General features: G+C 37.9%; 2 protein-coding genes across 2 annotated transcripts; one reads left to right on the top strand and one right to left on the bottom strand.

The window, feature by feature from the left end:
• The first annotated feature begins 3,395 nt into the window (after window positions 1-3,395).
• LOC114522334 (cyclin-K-like) lies at window positions 3,396-8,141 on the top strand. The gene is made up of 9 exons (XM_028543002.1): window positions 3,396-3,643; window positions 4,146-4,227; window positions 4,398-4,529; window positions 4,645-4,750; window positions 5,089-5,146; window positions 5,221-5,390; window positions 5,505-5,653; window positions 6,533-6,593; window positions 7,124-8,141. The coding sequence occupies exons 1-9, from the start codon at window positions 3,504-3,506 to the stop codon at window positions 8,056-8,058; spliced, it is 1,833 nt and encodes a 610-aa protein (XP_028398803.1). The 5' UTR covers window positions 3,396-3,503; the 3' UTR covers window positions 8,059-8,141.
• A 202-nt stretch (window positions 8,142-8,343) lies between these two features.
• Window positions 8,344-13,668, bottom strand: LOC114522335 (coiled-coil domain-containing protein 85C-B-like). The gene is made up of 7 exons (XM_028543003.1): window positions 12,787-13,668; window positions 12,503-12,567; window positions 11,235-11,321; window positions 10,136-10,193; window positions 9,904-9,950; window positions 9,459-9,620; window positions 8,344-8,889 (listed from the first exon to the last, which is right to left on the bottom strand). The coding sequence occupies exons 1-7, from the start codon at window positions 13,328-13,330 to the stop codon at window positions 8,779-8,781; spliced, it is 1,074 nt and encodes a 357-aa protein (XP_028398804.1). The 5' UTR covers window positions 13,331-13,668; the 3' UTR covers window positions 8,344-8,778.
• Window positions 13,669-14,704: the final 1,036 nt, after the last annotated feature.

The following is a 14,704-nucleotide window of genomic DNA, read 5'->3' as shown; positions in this document are numbered from 1 at the left end:
CATGGCGAGACAAGAGTCTTCATCAACCGAATAAATATTTTGTGGCTTGTTTGGCTGCCGCAGACCTCTCGATTGGTCTTCTGGTGATACCGTTAGAAATACACAAGTCAGATTTAATAGGGAAGGGACAACATTTGTCTATTCATCTCCACCGTTTTATAGTATGGATCAAATTCTTTTCGTATGCAATATCTATCAGTACTTTAACATTCATCAGCTTCGACAGATATTTTAAAATCAGCAGACCTCTCCAGTATAAATCACGAATGACAACCTCGATATCATTGAAAATAATTTTCGCCATTTTCATGTTCGGAATTGCTGTTGCAACTTTCGTCATCTTTCCTCAGTCGGCATCCCAAAGAACCCTGATTGACATCAGGGACTTCAACAACTCAAAACAAATTACCATCGCTGTTGCCGTTGGCGCGTTTTTCGTTCCCATGGTGATCTTGCTGGTCATGTACTACCTTATTTTCACTGTTGCTCATAAGCGACAGAAAATGCTGCGAACTGGTGGTTTGGGCCATGCCTCTAATTTTCAAAATCAACGAACTGCTCTTCGCCAAGATGTTAAAGTGGTTAGAATGCTGTTGCTTGTCTTGGGAATGTTCATATTTTGCTGGGGTTCTTACAATGTCTGGTTCTTGTTGCTTTTTTACTATCCAGAATTTGTTGATAATGAGAACACATCGTGGATTTGTTGGCATTTAGTTAGAATGACGATTCTCGTATTTCCAAATTTTAACAGTCTCTGCAATCCAATAATTTATGCCTGGCTCGACCAGACATACAAAAAAGCGTTCAAAAACCTATTTTTGCGAATAACGTGTTGGCGAGAATAGACATGATGCCCCGACTCAAGTTTTTTTCGTGATTTTTTCTACGTTCTGCTATCAGCAGGGCAGTACTTTTGAATTCGGTGAGGTCTTCTTGGAGCTTTTTAATTAAGAGGGAAATCGCTTTGCCTAAAAATAGATAAGGGTCTAATTGGCTAATATAATTTATATTGATTTGTTCATATCGTATTCTGATATTGGATTAGTAAGAGAGGATCCAATCATGAAACCAATATTCTGCAACTTAGCATCAAATGTGGTATAACAACTGTCTTAAAAATAAATAGACAAAACACTTCTCGACGCTTCGACCTGAGGACCTTCGTCAGGAGAATAGTATAGAATTGAAGACGCTGCCATGCTGCTCCCTGGCAATATTCTGCAATACTGTAGGTTAAATCATTTTCTAGTTGTCAAAATTAAATTTATAGAGAAAAGAAAAATGTATTTATTATTAAATAATAAAGGAAGTTAATGTTATACGGGTCTTCGTATCGTAGTGTCGCGGGTCCTAGGACGCTTGTCCGGTCGGCTACTTGCCCCCTCCGGTGAGTACAAATATGAGCCCAGTTTGCCTGATCGAGTTGTTAGTTGCTTGCGTGACCCATCCCGCCCCTTTCCCTAACGACTTCACGCGATGTTGTGAACTCTACGGGAGAAGCGTCTTATTAATCTCGCTGGGGTTTGTTTTTTTTTTTGTTAGTTTGTTTTGCAGGATTAAGCACAGTTCTTTGGGGTAAAGGTAAATTCATTAATGATCGCCACATTTACAGGTATTTTTTTGTTTTGTTTTGTGTGTGTGTGTACTTTGATGTTCGTATCGTTTATTCCACGGTTTCACTTCAGTGACTCACGTGTGACAGTTGATCACGGGATGGAGGAGGTACCGTTAAAATAGCATGGTTCGTTGAGTTATTATCTGCGCCGAAAACAGCAAACTCAAAAGAAACACCGTTTCACCCCTAGCCCGACCGTTTCGCTCGGATACCGTCTCCATCCCTACCGATCGGCAGCGGGCAAAAATATAGTGTAAGAGCTGGTGTGCTATCGTACTGATGTGAGCCTTAGGATCCGTTAGAACGTTAATATCACTTTAAAATCAGATTGTTGAATGACTAATTTAAAGTTATGACTAATTTAAAGTGTATTTATCTTATGTGACAAACAGAACTAACACTTTATGGTTACAATCACCAATCATGATCTAAGTAACAAGAACGAAATAAATCACCATTCACCACAACTAAAAAAAGCATACCGAAGATAATATAATTGAAAAGTTTGGCTGCAAAATGTCGATCTGTAGTACAGAAAATATAGGCATGCGAAGTGTCAAGGCAATTAGTTTTGTCATCTTCTTTTTGCTAAGGTCGGAACCAGTAGCGTGCTGGCCCGTGTTCTCTAGGGGAGGCCAGCTGGAATTTGGCGCCCCCTTTCGTCCTTGTAATTTTTATATCATAGACGTATGACTGCGCGATAGGCATATTCGCTCGGAAAATTTTCAATTGTGCTCGGAAAGCAATGTTTTGCGTTTTAAGAGACGATTTGACGAAATATTTAGATAAATAAAGCAAATGCATTAATGAGTAAAGGGCTAAAGTAATTGAATATAAATCACATAAACAGTTATTATTAATTAAATTATGTTTGCATAGTTTTGAGTTTTCTTGTTCTACGAATAAGAATAAAGGATTTTGAAAGGCTGTTAAATGTTAATTTACTTTAAAAGTCCTTTTGAAAGTTCCAAGTTGCAAAGACGTCAATTATGCGCTCTCTGTCCAGACTCCAGAGACTTTAAAATTCCGCACTCACAAGCCATCAAAAGTAAAGCTTCCAACCGTCCTTGCAACATAGTTGACCGAGTTCGAGTTTTCACTCTCTAAAGTGCTTAGAATGAGCGCTCAGCAGTGGCAGAACTGATTGGGATTGGAAATTGATAATTACGTTTTAATGTTCAGAAGCAAATTCCGAATTTCTATACATGCAATCGCAAAATGGCTATGTTCAAAATAAAGCAATGCATTTGTACAAAGACAAAGTTATATAACTTCTCCGCGTTCTCTGTTGACGATGTGTATTAATCGTTATCTAGTGTATTTCCCGACAAAATTCCAATTCGGTCTAACGCTTTTGTGTGCGGCATTGTGTGCTTTCGCCTTTCGGCGATGTTGTGCAATTTCGGCGCCCCGTCTATGCCTCATGGCGCCCCCTGAAAAACCTTCGCCTTTACAATATTTCGCAGTCAAGTTTAGTATGTACTGTTCGGAAATTTCCTTTTTGTTGCCTAAGGGACCAGTCATTATTAATGCCGGGTAGGGGGCTGGAGGAAACCCCCTTCACTGGTCAAAAATTTTTGGCGGCCCCTCCAAATTTCCTCCGGCCCCCTACCCGGCATTAATAATGACTGGTCCCTAAATTATATCAAAAGTTGGTCAATTTTATTATGCAAACTGCAAAGGGTTAATTTCCAACCTCGTGTTTCAATACGGCCGTTCAGCTCACTGATCTGTGTTCAGCTCCGCGCGGAAATACTGAATAAGGCCTGGTGACCAAACATGGCTGCCGGGTGATATATTTTTGCGAAGATTTTCGCTATTATTTTCACGATTCTTCAATTAAATTGCGACTTTGAACTCTCGTTGTGCGAAAATTATCAATGCAGCAATGGTTAAATGGTATTTCTCGAAAGACAGGCTGTTGAATCGCACCCCATCCCGTGCCAATGGCGTTGATTTTCCGACCGAATGTCGATACAGGCGGGAGGGATGCCGATTCATCATGGACATGGGAAACAAATTAGGATTGTATCCTTTGAAGTGTTTTACTGTTGTAGATTTTTCTTTATAGACCTAAAATATGTTATTGAGACAATTGGCACTTCACAATCTCTTCAAAAGTCACTGATCAAGAGACAATAGAGATCAAATATGTTTGCAGTTTACTAGCCTATACCAAAACAAACAAGCGGTTCTATAAGAAATACACTTTTGTCTGAATTGCTCGGGAAGACAATTCGTCGGATTTTATTTCATCACAAATATCGTTTTTATACAATGTGCTTCAAGTCAAAGCATGAGCCCTGATCACCACGACACCACCCCATATAAAAGAACATTTAAATTGCTTAGTTTGCCTGATCTTAGTACTAACATAGCTTTTTAGCTGTCCAAGGACAATATGAGTGGTTCCCCCATTCCCCATGAGATATATGGTATGACCCTTCGGATGTTACCCCTTTGCAGATAAAATGTAGCATTATAGTAAATATTCTCCCTCAACAACGATTTTTCTTTAACTAATAACCAGGCGGTATGATACTATGGCAACTGGTGTCATCTACTTTCACAGATTTTACATGAAACAGTCATTTAATACTTTTCCAAGATGGGTAAGCACTGCCCCATGTAGTTGTCATGATGTCTTGAATGTGGTTATGATACTGGCTTTTTGAAACACTTAATTGGGGTTGGGCGAGATATGCTGCAAGATTTCTAAGGGAATGGTGAAGGAGAAACTCTGGTATCATATAATATAAACAAAACTTTTGCATTTTTATAGGTAACTGCTTGTGCCTGCTTGTTTCTTGCTGGGAAGGTGGAAGAGACACCAAAGAAATGTAGAGATATTATAACCGTTGCCAAGAAGATGTTAACTGAACATCATTTTCGATTATTTGGGGAAAATCCTAGGGTAAAGTGTCATTTAAATCGAACTTTCCAAATATGCTGCACAATGTTTGTCATATGCAGCTCATAAATATACTTCCGACATGTCTATTTACATTCTTTGTGTTTTCAATCTCTAGGAGGAAGTCATGATATATGAAAGAGTTTTACTTCAGACAATTAAGTTTGATCTTCAAGTTGAGCACCCGTATGGCATCCTTTTAAAAATTGGGAAATTGTTAAAAGGTATCATCTAGTTAGAAAAGTATTAGGAGGCAATTCATATTGAGTACAGAGTTTAATATGCCTCTAAGTTGGGAAAGAATGATAGGCTAGTATTCTGAACTCTTTTGTCAACCTGTGTGGAGATGTTAGCAACAGAACATCGAACTTTCAAATAGGCTTTCAATGTGAAAATAAAAAAATAATCATGTATGGAATTTCCATGACAATATATTTGTGCAATCTCAATTTTATGTCTAAGGTTAGATTGTTATCAGGTTGGGATTTATAGCTTTTTATGTAACTGGGAACATAGCAGCTCTTAAAACTCAGATTTTGAATATTAATATTTTCATTTTTAGGAGATAAAGGGAAAGTTCAAAAATTAGTTCAAATGGCTTGGACATTTGTAAATGACAGGTAAAAAATACATTTAGGGTACACAATAATTCTGAATGTATTTCAGTTTAGTAACATTCATCACTTTATTTTAGCTTGTCAACCAGTCTCAGTTTGAGAAAGCGACCTGAGGTTTTAGCAATTGCACATCTGAGCTTGGCTGGAAGGCTTGCCAATTTTGATTTGAAATCATCAACTGATTCACCTTCGAGTAAACCATGGTGGTATAGTTTTAACAAAGAATGTCAGGAACTTGTTGTTGAAGGTATTTTACTTTGCAAATTTTATGTTGGCTGCATTTATTCACCCAAGATCAGTGTAGAATTTAGAAGTGATTGGGCTTTCCATAATGTAAAACTTTTCATGTATTTTTATTCAGAAATTTGCAACGAAATGCTGGAGTTGTATGGGGCAGCCAAGAAAGAAAAACCACCAAAGAAAAGTCTCAGCGAAAAACTTGAACCAAGTCCAAACAACTCAAGTCATTCAAGTCCATCTGTCACAAACAGTCCACCATTTAAAAGAAAGGTTGTTATATTTTCCTCCTGTCAAAATGCCTTTAAATATAATCTCAAGTATATATGAGATAGTAAATTGTGTTTCTGAGGATCCGGTATCCAGTTGTTCGAAAGACGTTTAGCTTTACTGCCTGGCTGATAAGTTCAATGGAAAACAAAATTATCCATTCATTGAACAACTGTGCTGAAATATTTCGATGTAAATGGTGGTCGTTATGTAAGCCCGGTTTTAAGTGATGCTATCTCCTGCTAGATTATATGCAACCCAACACGTGGCACCAGGGAATTTTGTTTCAGCCAATCACAGCCTTTGTTTACATTTTCACTTAGACGTATCGGATCGCTTAAAATTGTTTACGCGGGAATACCCGTATACTTTTTATCAAAATTTAAAGCAAGAATAAGGTTTTCAATAAATAAAGGCACTGGCGACCCTGGCGTAGGATACCGATATATCAACTTTTTACGTTCGTTTTCAACACGACGAACTAAAATATCGAAATTCTTAAATATGTACTGCATTTTTTATTACCAATGATCGCCAGTCGAATTGTCGAACACCGTCGTATCTCTTTTTGACTGATATTCATTATACGAAAGCATTAAAACGCAAATCCGGGCGGGAAATATTCAGAAGATTCAATATTTTGGCTTGCCGCGTTGAAATCAAATAAAAATTTATATTTCTTGACGTCCTGTTTAAGACCACAACTCACAACACAATGTTTGCTTTGAAATTTACTCGTTTTTCCGCGAAAACAACCATTTTACGCGATCTGATTCGAGAATAGATTCTGGTCCCAGGGGCCCATATGCATTGTTCGATGGCTAAACCAAAGTTTAAATGTAAAGTTAAACTATTCTTACTGGTTTTTTATGCTATTGATAGAAACTTGAGAATAAGGATAAGGAAGGGAAGTCCACATCGGTTGCTTCGTCTACAAAATCAGGTAGCTACAGTATCACATGTTTTTGTAAATCAATATTAATTATTTATCGGTAATAGATCGGGTAGAGACTAAGTGCTGGTTGTATCAAGCCCGTCGTTTAGCTTGAACGGTGGATAAGTCCAATTTAAATAACACGCTTACATCTCTCTTGAATGAATGTCAACTTGAATATTATGCACTGAATATGTAGTTGTAAACAATATCTTTGTATTAAGGTTAAAAACATTTAGTTTGCTTCTTGAATAAAACGATAGACTTGCTTTCTATTTTGAACTTAGCCACCGTTTAAATAAGCTGAACGGGCTTGGAAAATATTTTCCTAGGGGCAGTAGGGCCGGTTGTATCATGTTCCTATACTTTTCCTACCACTGAGTTTGAGTTTTTGACCAGATCACTTATGTTTAGATCTCCATGTAGCACTCCAGCCAACCGGGCTTCTGGTGTTTAGTTTAGGTGAAGGGTTTACATTAATAGGTCAGAATAGTTAATATTCAGTATTCAATCAACGTTTCGTTCTTTCCTAAATTTAGGGTCGAAAATTGTCGCAGCTCCCCCACCTCCTCCATTTACAACCGTTTCGGTTCATCCAAGCCAAGCAATTTCTTCAAACACGATTCTAACAAGCGCCGTGGAAAACATAAGTCCAGTGATAACATCTGACAGCCTTTCTAAAACAACATCATACTCTCTGCAATCGAGTATGCCTCAAAGTAATATTCCTCCAGTCCCCAGTCCACTTGTACAACCAACAGTGCCGTATGTCAATCCAGTTCTTTCGCATGGTGCATTCCTTGGCGGTACCTTCAGTCCCATTCCATTTAGTATCCCACCTCCAACAGACTCTACCATTCCTGCTTCCTCAAGCGCTGCAACGCTTTTACCGCCTCCTAATCTTGTGCAGAATCCTTCCGGGTTTCCACAAACCTTTGCTCGTGTACCTCCACCACTACATCGACCTCCACTGTCGCTTCAAAGCCATACCCAACCCACGCCACTTCAGGCACCACCATCATATATACAGTCTCAACCACCACCATCCCACATACAACCTCCTCCCACACATAATATTCAAAGTCAACCACCTCTTTTACCCAACCACCCACCGCCCACTCACATTCACTCTCAACCACCACCCTCCCAAATTCCAGCCCATCCCCCACCACCTCACATGCAAACTCTACCCCCACCCTCTCATATGCAAACACAGCCCCCGTCGGACCCCCACCATCAATCAACCGGGCAAACGTATGGTCAACGACCACCACCTCTCCCCCCTCACAAACTTTTCCCATCGATGCATCATCAGCATGCAACGCAACCCCCAGCTATGCAGATGCTGCCCCGGGGTGGAATGAACAATGCAGTACTACCTCCAGCTTCAGCCAACCAACCCAACTGGCATACACCTAACTATAGCAGACTACCTAACACCCGACCAATGGGCAGAGGGGGATGGATGAGGTGAAATATATAAAGTTTATCTTCTAATACAGACAGGTACTTATTGACCATGTAAGTACCTAGATTTATATTAAATCATATATTACACCAATCTGACTTTCTTCTTTCTCCAGAAATTTTTTCCTTCACTATTCTTCGAAAATAATTTATTGCGTTTTAAAATTTTCATCATTTTTTAAAATGATTCATCTATTGTACATAAATTTGACCAGTGGAAATTTCACTTGGAGTGGCATTGTTGTACTATAAAATTACGAGATTGACGAATATTTTTCTGAACGAGATTCTGTGGGTATAAAAAGTTATTTCATAAGTCAATTGTAGTTTCCGATCTATAACACTTCGGGTTATAGAGGTTGAAAAGGGGTAGATAAGCGTTAGATAGAGAGAGGTCAAATAAGCTTATTTAAAGAAGTCTTAAGTTTCACGATTTTTTACACCTATCACAGGCTAGTTTGCTTAGTACAAAAAGCTCTGAATTTTCGGACTCTTAATGATCTAGTAGCCTTTACAGCTATTTCAAAAAGATATCATTCCTGGGATCAAGTCCGTCAGGCCTATAGAATGACTTTTCAACTGACTTTTAAAATAACTTTTGTTTTCAATGGAGTAAAAACCGAGGTGTATGACGTGCAACAAAGCGTTTGTTTGCAATGACGCACAACAAAACGCTTCGATTGAGATCAATTTCAGTGGATATTGATGGATTATGGATATATTATTGCTATAAAAGATCTTCGTATACAATTTCATCGTCTTGTCTGTTGGGCGTTCTATGATTTACACCGCCACTGTTCGATCGAGGATCGTCATTTGATAGCTTTCTCCACACAACCTGAGGTATTGAAATAATTTTATTACATTAATAGCAAAATATAGGTCATGAAACATTAAACACTCTACCGTATTTGAATCTTTAACAGCTGTACTGACTCTTCTGCATGTATGTGCTGTACTTTGCTATTCTTTTAATGTACGCTTTGCTTCACAGTACCATACCCTATGTATACTCACTAGACATTACAATATTGTACTGACTTAAGTAACAACATGTACTATATTGTACTGACTATACTGTACTGAATTATTGGTAGTGCTCTACTGCAAGTCTGCAATCGTACTGTACTATGGCAATGTCCAACAGTGTAATTCAGTACCAAAATACTATGCCATATTGAATACAATCTTGTCAGTACAGTATTGTAGTCTATATAGTTTTATTATAATAGCAGTTAGGACATAGTCAAGTAAATTATTTACTTATACTGACTATTGTACTAGATCACTACTGTCTGGTACTGTGTTTTACTGACGTTCTTTACTGACGAAACTACTGTACTGATTGCCGTTCTGACAACTATACCTCCTGTCATATAAAACGGCACCGTATTCTACCTTACTTACATTACACATTTCTTTCAAAACAGCGACTTCTTTGTCCTTCAATGGCTCTTCTCTCTCGTAGTCCCTTTCTTCTAACTCCGAGTGAATTTCTAAAACTTGCATTGCTCGATTGATATCCTGAACCGACGAAATACTGTCATTACTCGATACTGAACCATGACCCTAAACACGCCAAAAAAATACGCAAGGTCATCATAATAACCAATAACCATCAAATCTTATTTGTAGTATAGATATCACATAGATTTCTTCCGACCACTTTCTACCAGCGTTTTTACCATGTTTTTCTCGTTGCTTACTATGTCTCATGAATGCATTTATTTGGTACCTCACATTCTGTGTGAAGGTTCATAGAGTCACTAAGGTGAAACCTCACCATAAAACCTATATAACTAACAAAGCGAACTTTCTCATATGAACAGAAAACCTCGGCCCATTTTCTTACATTTGAATGATGATTTCGTCCACCATTTCGGAGAATGCCACGATTTTCTATATGAAAGGTAAAAGATGAAGAGATATTTATGATATGTTTCCGTAATCATAGGTATAAGAAAACTTAATTATATCATCGTGCTTATTGCACATTTTTTCAATTTTTTAAACACACAAATGTGTATGTATAAATGAGTAAAGAAACTTTAGCAAAGGAAACTGCGTTACTAGCCGTAATTCACCTTTTATTCCGTTGGAATTGATGTCCAATGGTTCATGTTTGATGTTATCCTCCGGTTCCTACACGGGAGTGTCAGAACCTTTTGTTAAAGTTAGAAAAATTTTAACAGGGAAATAAACCTAGGTGGCATTTTATTGAAGCTAAGCAGTTAACTTGAGTCTGTGGATTTGGATTAGTTGAGAACTTGAATCTGTGGATTTGGATTAGTTGAGAACTTGAGTCGGTGGATTTGGATTACCAGAATTGCGGCAAATCTTTACACGCGTCATTCGCCGCCAACTTGGCATTTCTATATATATAATATAGGAGTGTCAAGTTGGCGGCGAATGACGTCTAATTAAGATTTGCCTATATATTTATTTGATAAGCCGACTATACAAGTACTTTACATTTACAACGTGGATAAATTGGATGATAAACATTTGTGTTAATACTTTGAAAAATAATTCTAGAAGGTTATAGTTTTTTTGAAACACTTGTCGTAGAGCATGCTGATGACATACAGCATTATTTCACCTGCAGGGTTATTATTCTAACCAAAAATCTAATAAGCAGAACTCGCTTTCTGCAGAACTCGCTTTCTGCAGAACTACAACGAGTGTGTGGTGGTCGAAACACCCGAGGACTTAAGCCCGTTTTCCACTAGGCGAATTTATTCGCGCGAACAGATAAAAAGTAGGAAGCCAACCTATTTTTTCGCGGCGAATTTTTTCGCAAGCCAATCACATCACTGGATTTCAGATATCGCTTCGCGTCGCGCGAATAAATTCGCCTAGTGGAAAACGGGCTTTACATGGTTTCAATATATGCATGGTTACATGGTTTAAGCTTCCCTGTCACCGTTTGAGGTTTGACCTAATACGGTGTTTAGCTTCAAGGCTGTTTTTGACGAGATGATAATTGCCCTTTTTGCATACGCACAAACACTAAAGTCTTATTAATAGAATAAGTTGATGGCTCAGAAATTGCTACCTCAAAACTGACAGCTCATAAGCGAGTAAAAGTATCAATTCGCCCAGAATTTAGTAGGACGTGCTATATCAGTAGGCCTTGGGTTTACGAAACGATACCATAGTTAAGAAATTTAGCCATTTTCTTACATGAACTTCATCAGGTTCGATAAACGAGACTTTTTTTCGTTTTCCATTCTTGTGTCCTGTAATGGAACCTTCGCTGATGTACGAGTCCTGAAAAATAAAAAAAAGTTGCAAAATTTTCGGATCGACTTTAAACCACATGTTTAAACCACATGTTTAAATCGAACTAAATTAAACTGCAGGCTCTTAATTTTCAGATGGCTTCTTTTGCTCGATTCTATTTCACATTATTGAGTTTTTAATAGGACATTATATGTTTCAATCCATCATGCCTTTCGCCCGCAGGGTTTAAAGTTTTGAAAGGATATGCAACCTTTATCGAATTAGCTTTCGGCATGATACAGCTGATTCAAAATAGTTGCCCCATTCGAACCTTCCTGTTTTTTTAACAGTGATACAAAGCCGGATTCCTATATGCAAAAAATCATAAGCGGTGACGCATTTGTGTAGGGGGTGAACTTAAATTGCACTATTTTGGTTGAAGTCTTGGGTAGAAACTTGACTTTTGGGTAACCAGGCAAATCGGAGCCTCGTGGCTCATAATTCACTAATATCATGTATTGCCAAAAACAATCTACTTTACTATATTTATTATAACCCAAACTTTCAGAACGTTCTCGAAGGAGATATATAATCGCGTGATTTTTTTGAAATCACACAAGTCACAACCTTTGATACAACGAGATGAAACGGCTACACACTATACCTATATTGGCAATATAGTATATGAAAAACTAAGTAATGGCTAATGCTTATACATGTAGTTTAGCTTCAAATCTTATGCATATACGTTTGGAGAACGCCGTTATACGTAGTTCATTTGTCATTCATAATATTTCTTTGCCCTGACAACAATTTTATCATCAGTCAAATTGTCAATTAACAACAATATATGACAGTTCTGTTTTTAGTTTCCCTATGGATTAAAAAGCTTTCACGCTAAGCTAGCAATGGCACGTTGCTGCGTAAAGTAAATAGAGAAACAATCACTTCACAGGTATAACGTGTTTCGCATACCAAAGCTTACTATATACAAATGAACTCTGGATATATTTACTTTTAAACTCTAAACAAGAAAGCTATACTTCGCTTCAGCTTTCCATCTTTCTACAAAAGTTCAAACGACACCTGACACGTATAAGAAAGCATTTAAAGTATTTCTAAAGCGGAAAATCGCACTCTTGCCACGAGTGTAGCGCAGGAAGTAGGCAATTATAAAGCAATTTTCCGACCAAATGAACAGCAGGCCAATTTTGCATATTTTTTTTTACCTGCGATAAAAAGCTTGTACTCGGGGACTGTGGCAAGATGCTTTCGACGTCTGCGTTTGGTTTTTCTAAAATTGCATAAACAAAGAGAAAAGAAGCGATATATTACGTTACTTAACACAACTTTAAAAGTTTCGAGCACTGCTCATACAACAACATTGCATGACTAAATATATGTTCTCACGGACATGCACTGGGTAGTTCGCGGAAATACATGTTACGTGACGCCAAACGTTTTAGCCGGACTCACTAGACATTAAGTCTTCCGAGAGAACATAATGGATTACCTCTATGATTAACCGCATAGGCAGTCTGAGGGCTATCAGTGTTCCTTCGTACAACACCGTTTGAACTCCTATCAAGCAATATCCCTTGGGAGCAACGTATGCAAACGTACTCCCTCGGTTGTGTAGGAGAGCTGGAACAATTTTCCAGTTGGTGGCACAATCTCTTGAGGTTGATATTTTCGGCAATTACACTCTCTCTTTGTAAGCTGAGAGAGTTCACCTCCTCTTGATAAGAGCTCTCCTTCGCGTGTAACGTCGACGAAACAAAGCGACCGAAATTTTGCCATTCTTTCGCTAGTTTGCGACACTTGACTCGGTCGTCATCGAGATAGCAACACAGATCTCGAAGATCTTCAAGTTCCATTTGTAAACGTTCGTTGACCTCTTTCAAAAGCCGCACTTCTTCGAGATGAACTTTCATTCTCGTATTGAATTCCCTCATAATATTGTTCTTCTCTTCGCTCAATCGTAAATTTTCCTCTTTGTATTTCGCGAGTTGTTGTGCTAAGTCCATGCTGTCGACTTCTGCCTGGGCAAGTGACATGATTGAGTCGTATTCAGTTACATAAAAGCCTTCGGGGTTCTACGATTTCAGAGGTCAGACACGTAGTGATAACCCGTATTAAAATTCTATACGCGAACAGACAAAACCATGGTGTTTGTTAACGTATATTTAGGTCAACTTGACAGGCAGTTGTGTGAATACTTTTGTCTACTTAGTTCAAACAATGTCAACTGAGACACTATATAACAAGAAATACGCTGCGGTGATTTATGCATACGATTAATAAATAATTACGCGTAGTTTGACAGGAAGAAAGTATAATCACAAACTTAAATAGGTTATCCTTAAAAAGAGTATCTTTACTTCTAAAAGGGCTGTTCACACCAAATCGGAGTGATTTTGCTAACCAAAATGGACTCAGCGTGGCTAAAAGTCTAAACCCCATTATGTCGTGGTTAATAAAAGATGGACAGATGGTATCTAAAAGAACAATGGAGGTATATTTGTATTGTTTTCATTGAAAGACTCGTATATTGTATATTACAGTGTTTAAAGGATCTCTATCTCTTCAAATATTTCCCGGAGTATCTTTTTTCTTTCTTGGTGACTTCGACTTTGAATCAAATTCACGACTGAATAAAACCAGTAAAACGAAACAGCTGTGTTACCTTGTGTAACTGTTTTATAAAGAATTTGTCTAACTAAACTCACGCATATGTAACAAAATGACTGACTGATAAAAAGTCATGTTTTTAAAGCAGTTTTTAGGATACAAAATATCTGTGAGCCTAGCTGTGTCGTCACCATTTGTTGTGTCACAACATTCGTGGATAGAAAAACGTAGGATTTGCTTTTATTCTCGATGAGTGAGGTATGATCTGGTTCTATTTTCTTTGACGTGGTGTTGTGACAGGTAACTTGGCCACTTTCTTTCAAATTGCCAAACTGGTCAAAGTAAACCGGTCATATTTTAAAATGAAATTGAGTATTTCGTTAAAAATAAATCGTCGGTGAAACTGCAATGCTAGGTAGTAGGCAGATGTAAATAACGATATACTTGAATGCATGGTTCTTGAAACACTCTAAAATACCACTTATACCAGTAATCCGTCTGCACTGGTTGCTATTAAATAAGAAAAGACGTCATCATGCTGAAATTTAACAGACCGGTCTGCCCGTTGTTATGCAGTGTGACTAGGTTTTCTGAAGGCCAATTACCAAATTAAGTGACAGAAATTACTACATGAGGCAAAAAATTACTACGCTTACATTTATCCCGTGTTATCATTGATAATTCCAGATCTTTTTCCGAAATAACCCCACTTTACCCTAACAGAGTCGTATGAATTATTATTTATAATTTGACACAAACAAACAAGGGCCGCTTGTACGAAGACTGGATAGGCCATGGAG

This window comes from Dendronephthya gigantea, unplaced genomic scaffold (assembly GCF_004324835.1).
Source record: "Dendronephthya gigantea isolate DGI-Jeju-01 unplaced genomic scaffold, DenGig_1.0 000022F, whole genome shotgun sequence".
Taxonomy (NCBI): Eukaryota; Metazoa; Cnidaria; class Anthozoa; order Malacalcyonacea; family Nephtheidae; genus Dendronephthya; species Dendronephthya gigantea.
This window is presented reverse-complemented; position numbering and strand designations above follow the sequence as displayed.

Bases quoted from the DNA above. Each gene is read 5' to 3' on its own strand.
- LOC114522335 (XM_028543003.1), bottom strand. From the start codon at position 13,330: ATGTCACTTGCCCAGGCAGAAGTCGACAGCATGGACTTAGCACAACAA. The intron at 12,568-12,786 runs GTAATCCATTAT...ATGCAATTTTAG, and splicing joins CTATGCGGTTAATCATAGAG to AAAAACCAAACGCAGACGTC. The intron at 8,890-9,458 runs GTAAGTAAGGTA...TCAATACCTCAG, and splicing joins TTTTGAAAGAAATGTGTAAT to GTTGTGTGGAGAAAGCTATC.
- LOC114522334 (XM_028543002.1), top strand. From the start codon at position 3,504: ATGGTTAAATGGTATTTCTCGAAAGACAGGCTGTTGAATCGCACCCCA. The intron at 3,644-4,145 runs GTATCCTTTGAA...ACTAATAACCAG, and splicing joins ATGGGAAACAAATTAGGATT to GCGGTATGATACTATGGCAA. The intron at 4,228-4,397 runs GTAAGCACTGCC...GCATTTTTATAG, and splicing joins TTAATACTTTTCCAAGATGG to GTAACTGCTTGTGCCTGCTT.